The sequence below is a fragment of the Salvelinus alpinus genome, chromosome 30 (genome assembly GCF_045679555.1).
Source record: "Salvelinus alpinus chromosome 30, SLU_Salpinus.1, whole genome shotgun sequence".
NCBI lineage: Eukaryota > Metazoa > Chordata > Actinopteri > Salmoniformes > Salmonidae > Salvelinus > Salvelinus alpinus.
Genome location: NC_092115.1, coordinates 23,239,834 through 23,245,853, shown reverse-complemented (window position 1 = coordinate 23,245,853; position 6,020 = coordinate 23,239,834). Strand labels below are relative to the sequence as shown.

Sequence of the window (6,020 nt, the reverse complement as noted above, 5' to 3'; positions counted from 1 at the left end):
TAAGTGTGACAAGTTGTTTTATTAATGAAAATGTAACTGCAACTGGCATGTATCAAAATATCAATTTGTCAAAGCTTTTCACAAAATAGTTTGCCACAAAAGTTCCTACCCAAAAATGACTTACATCAAAATGGTAAACAGTTTTATCAAACAGTCTTGCAATAGTAACCAGAAAATACAAATTTTTGCCATAATATGAAAAGCACCGGTTTTCATTCGATATACTGAAAGTCCAACCAGAGACACAATCGTGTCTTGTGTACAGAATCAAAAAACAATACCAAAAATAAATTAAATATGGAATGTTATGTTATGACTGGATCACTGTCCAATCTACTAATGCCAAGTCATTTCCTTTTCACACCAGAGGCAAACAGTTGGACAATGCATTGAGAGAAGACGATCGACCTTATAAAAAAAATATTTAAAAAATAACTGGTTTGGTCACTTAGTTTTGTGCATAGTTTAAAGGTATCTGTTGCCAGTCTTAAAAGTTGTCTGTTTGCATTCTAGAAAGGGCTTCGACTCTCTAAAATAACATTGTAGATCATGGCATAGCCCTACCAGAGGCAGACCACCTAATATCAACTTTAATAAGTAGTCATGCTGTTTATACCCTCAACTCAGGTCATCTGTTACTAGTATGGAAGAGTGGTTATTCAAGTGTTGAAAGAATGTTAATGCCATAAAAATAGAATCTAGATTCTATGGTTAAGGCCACACGCATGCCCTGTTTCCCCATTACAAAACATTGTTATTAGGCTACGGTTAAATCCCCAACACTGTACACCATATCAGTAAAGAAATACATTGATTTCATACCACATCCAATGGCCTTTTTTCACACAAGTAGTCTCTGAGCTGACTGACTATTGGGTCATAAAACCCGTTATAGTTCACAGTGCAAGGAGCAACGAACGGACCATCACAGTCCTTTCAGGGCATTTGTGTTGTTCTGCAATCAGATGTTTGTTCAGTGTGTTGTCAACAGGACAAGTACTTCATGTGAGTGGTTATTCACATACAGTATGAGCTTTTTTTTTTTACAGAACCAATGTTTAATATGTGAAATGCAGCACAAAAGACGCTTGTAAACAGTCTTCAGAGGCACCAGTGAAGTGGGCTCGTCACATTTCTTGTACGAGGAAGTATTACTATTAGTCTGAAATGCAGCAACACACAGAAGCTTGTCTCATTCATTCAACATGAACCTCTCTCTTTGAATACAAGGTTTCCCCACTTTAAAAACATTAACAAAATGTTTGCAAATGGCACTTTAATCAGAAGGGTCTTGTTGAAAACATTCCCTTCAGGTCTCTGTTAAAAGGGTGACGTGTCAAATTAGTGATGTCAGAGCAGAACTACAGTACAAAATTAAATAAAAATACATACAGCAGAAGCAACATGAGGTATATATGTATTGCTCTATGTTAAAGTAAAAGGTCCAAATTCAATAAATTAAGTTAAATTACATAAAAAACAAAAACAGTGGTTAACCTAGATGCGGAGCGTGTGGCTGAGTTGCAGGGAGTGCTGGGTAATGTCGTTTCTGTCGGATGCGGAGATTCATTTCACTCTTTCTCACCTCACCGTGGGCGCCAGTCATGCTTGGCATGTCATGACCCTTTGCTTCCCTGAGGTAATACTTTGGAGTTTGAGTCTTTGGTGGGAGGAGTCCTCTGTTCCTCTGAGGCCCTACTAGAGCTAACCTCCTGCTTGTCCCTCCCCTCCTTCCAGCCTTGCTTGTTCAGGCTCAGGTGGCTCATCATGGTCTGGGACAGCCGTGTGTTGGAGAAGCGTGACCATTCCACAAACAGAGGCTCTACCACGTACGCCATAAAGCCTAAAGGAGAAGACATCTCTCATTCAGAGCAAGTTCTGACAATAAATCACACAATGCTGCTAAGGTCAGAAGCAGAAAAACCCAACCACAAGCAAATGTATAAATATTAAGTAGGAGCACATTTGAAATCATTGTCAGTAGCCTTATCCGAGCCAGAATCGGCCAGAGGCCAGGAGGATGACTGTAGCATGAGGCAGCTTGATGTACAAGTACACCCCTGGACAGGTCACTAAATCATAGTAAAATATAAATTAATTATATACTTAATCATATGCAGACTTAGATTAAGAGGGGTAACCTTACCAATCTGTATATTGGCAACCGAGTTGGATTGCCTGTCACAGAGTGGGGTTACTTCAAGATGATGTTTCCGCTCAATGTCACCTGATGAAAAGAAGGATTGGTTAATACTTAGTATATAAACCGCACTGTCACGCTTGTGTGCACTCTTAATAAACACCTGGATTAAGATCAGAGAGGATTAGCCCAGTACAGAGTTTCGGGGTATAGTACCTTGGTGGAAGAACTCCTCTGTCACTTTCTCGCTCCACTGTTTGCTGAGTTTCCACGGTCGGCAGGGGTTGCAAATGTCCGCACACTTCAGAGCCATCTTACAAGGTCAATGAGGAAAACAGAGTGGAGACTCAGGAAAAGGACAACATATAACTCAGTTTGTCTCGGTCTCTCTCTTTCCTCTCCATCAGCCTCAACCACATGGATGATTCACTTTTACTGTTTCAAACTGCACATTTTGCAACACTTCAGTCCCTCAGAGATTCACATGATCTCTTAATGCCACAAATCACATCACAACAGTTCAAAAGGGTGATGGATAGTACAGTCATTTATGCTGCTTTTGTTTGGTGGGAAACACCTTGCTCACCTGAAGGATAAAGTGTCGATGTCCTCCGTTAGTGAGGCAGAGGTCTCCCTTGTCCAAGTGTGTCCTGAACTCTGAAAGATAGTCATTCTGCCTGCTGATGTCTGTAGCCAGAATCAGGGATCCAAGCCGCTCCTCCATGTTCAATCTAAATGACAACAACATCCAATCAATATTTATTAGTATATACAGTAATGAAACAGTTATTTTCATAAACAAACGAAAAGGCCTTTTTTACTGCAATGTTGCAATGGGTGATTACACAAGTCTGAAGATACATTTAAATGAGCTAAATCTGGGACCCCATAGTTAGTATTACACTACCGGTCAAAAGTTCCAGAACACCTACTGATTCAAGGGTTTTTCTTTATTTTTTAAACTATTTTCTACATTGTAGAATAATAGTGAAGACATCAAAACTATGAAATAACACATAGTAACCAAAAAAAGTGTTAAACAAATCAAAAGAGATACTTCAAATAGCCACCCTTTGCCTTGATGACAGCTTTGTACACTCTTGGTATTCTTCTCAACAAGCTTCATGAGGTAGTCACCTGGAATGCATTTCAATTAACATGTGTGCCTTCTTAAAAGTTAATTTGTGGACTGTCTTTCCTTCTTAATGCGTTTGAGCCAATCAGTTGTGTTGTGACAAGGTAGGGGGTATACAGAAAGCCCTATTTGGTAAAAGACGAAGTCCATATTACAGTAAGAACAGCTCAAATAAGCAAAGAGAAACGACAGTCCATCATTACTTTCAGGTCAGTCAATACGGAACATTTCAAGGAATTTTAAAGTTTCTTCAAGTGCAGTCTCTAAAACCATCAAGCGCTTTGATGAAACTGGCTCTCATGAGGACCGCCACAGGAATGGAAGACCCAGAGTTACCTCTGCTGCAAAGGAGAAGTTCATTAGTTACCAGACTCAGAAATTGCAGCACAAATAAATGCTTCACAGAGTTCAAGTAACAGACACATCAACTGTTCAAAGGAGACTGTGTGAATCAGGACTTCATGGTCAAATTGCTGCAAAGAAACCACTACTAAAAGGACACCAATAATAAGAAGAGACATGCTTGGGCCAAGAAACACAAGCAATGGACATTAGACCGGTGGAAATGTGTCCCTTGGTCTGGAGTCCAAATTGGAGATTTTTGGTTTCAACCGCTGTGTCTTTGTGAGACGTGGTATGGGTGAACGGATGATCTCCGCATGTGTGGTTCCCACTTTGAAGCATGGAGGAGGTGTGATGGTGCTTTTCTGGTGACACTGTCTGTGATTGATTTAGAATTCAAGGCACACTTAACCAGCATGACTACCACAGCATTCTGCAGCGATACGCCATCCCATCTGGATCGGGCTTAGTGGGACTATCATTTGTTTTTCAACAGGACAATGAACTAACATACCTCCAGGCTGTGTAAGGGCTATTTGAACAAGGAGAGTGATGTGTTATTGACTGTACGTTTGTTTATCCCATGTGTAACTCTGTGTTGCTTGTGTCGCACTGCTTTGCTCTATCTTGGCCAAGTCACAGTTGTAAATGAGAACTTGTTTTCAACTGGCCTTCCTGGTTAAATAAAGGTGAAATAATACATTTTTTAAAAGATGGAGTGCTGCATCAGATGACCTGGCCTTCAAAATGCCCCGACCTCAACCAAATTGAGATGAGTCGGACCGCAGAGTGAAGGAAAAGCAGACAACAAGTGCTCAGCATATATGTGGGAACTCCTTCAAGACTGTTGGAAAAGCATTCCAGGTGAAGCTGGTTGAGAGAATGCCAAGAGTGTGCAAAGCTGTCATCAAGGCAAAGGGTGGCTATTTGAAGAATCTCAAATATAAATACATTTTGATTTGTTTAACACTTTTTTGGTTACTACATGATTCCATGTGTTATTTCATAGTTTTGATGTCTTCACTATTATTCTACAAAGTAGGAAATAGTACAAATAAAGAAAAACCCTTGAATGAGTAGGTGTTCTAAAACTTTTGCCAGTAGTGTACATAAACTAAATGTCTTAGTGGATGTAGATGTAGTTTTAAATAGACTAGATCTGATCACTGGCAGTAATCACATGCATCTCATATATCCAAATCAAGCACATTACATAGCGATCCTAATCCAATCAAACTTTTTTCACGGCACACATCAAAACACCAGATTTGAGGAAACTAAATTCAGAGGATGGCCTCTCATTCTCTGTATCCAGTAACAAAACAAAAATGTCTCTCCCCCTCAGGGGACAAATAAAGTTAGAATTTAATATAGCAGGTGCCCTGTCTGAACTGACCGGTCTTCAGTGGGGAGGTGGGACAGCAGGTCTGATTCGCGGAGCAGGCCCACCGCAGACTTCCAGTGGTGATTCTCCAAAACTGAGCTATTCTACAAAAGGGCAAACAGAACCCCAAAAATACTTGTATTACTCATTACAGAGGTCAATATATTGTACATGGGCTAGTTGATGTCTGATGCCAGCTATTAACATGTACTTCAAAGTCATTCAACATTTGATGGAAAACTACATCAGCATTTTATCCATCAGACTCTCAAATAATAACGAGTAGAGAGAGAGTAGAGTAGTACTTTATTGACCCCAGTTTGGGAAATTGTTTAATCACCACAAGCATCAGCATTGAGCCCCTGTGTTATTTCCAGTATAGGGCCTTACCTTGTACAGTGCTGCTAGGTAATGGTCTGTTTTGATGAGGAAAGGCTGGTTGACACCTGGATGGTCCAGATCATGGGTCGCAGCAGCCAGCAGACCCAGCAGGAGATCACAGGAGGTCAGCGTCTCAGCGAGCTGCAAACACACAGAATCCTCCTCATCAGACTCCTCACGAAGAGTCAGTTGGAACAAACCTCTCCAGGTGTACTTGTAGAGTCATATTATTTTACTGAAGGATACAAGCTCAAATGTCTTACCAGAATCTACACATCCTTCTACAAAAACAAACAAACACAAAAACACATACAGGGTTTCGAGTATCGATATACTTTATGCCCTTATTCTTACAGAGTATATAATTCAGGTGTAGATGAGCAATTTGTTAGTGGTAAACCATGTCATTTTTTCTCACCTTGGGCTCCTGCAGGTAACAATACATGGCCTGAGTCACATCTGCAGCGTGGACTGCATTGTGGTAGGGGTTCTGGCAGCGGTAGTCCTCTTGAATCATGACTAATAACAACACAAACACATTGGTTATTCAGTTCATTTGCAGATGGTTTCAACTACGCATCACCACTTCATTCAAGTAGACAATATTGGGTTTAAATAAATCCATGTCCCAATGCAAT

At 40.4% G+C, this 6,020-nt stretch overlaps 1 protein-coding gene across 8 annotated transcripts in view; it reads right to left on the bottom strand.

Moving 5' to 3' along the window:
* LOC139559745 (high affinity 3',5'-cyclic-AMP phosphodiesterase 7A-like) overlaps positions 1-6,020 on the bottom strand; it is a 30,360-nt gene continuing 24,340 nt past the window's right edge. For all 8 annotated transcript variants that reach the window (XM_071376049.1, XM_071376046.1, XM_071376047.1 and 5 more), the window contains 7 exons: positions 5,801-5,901; positions 5,392-5,523; positions 5,014-5,105; positions 2,727-2,871; positions 2,357-2,453; positions 2,147-2,227; positions 1-1,843 (listed from right to left, as the gene is read on the bottom strand). In XM_071376049.1, coding sequence (XP_071232150.1) covers positions 1,617-1,843; positions 2,147-2,227; positions 2,357-2,453; positions 2,727-2,871; positions 5,014-5,105; positions 5,392-5,523; positions 5,801-5,901 — 875 coding nt within the window. In that variant the 3' untranslated portion in view covers positions 1-1,616. The remainder of the gene's footprint in view (positions 1,844-2,146; positions 2,228-2,356; positions 2,454-2,726; positions 2,872-5,013; positions 5,106-5,391; positions 5,524-5,800; positions 5,902-6,020) is intronic.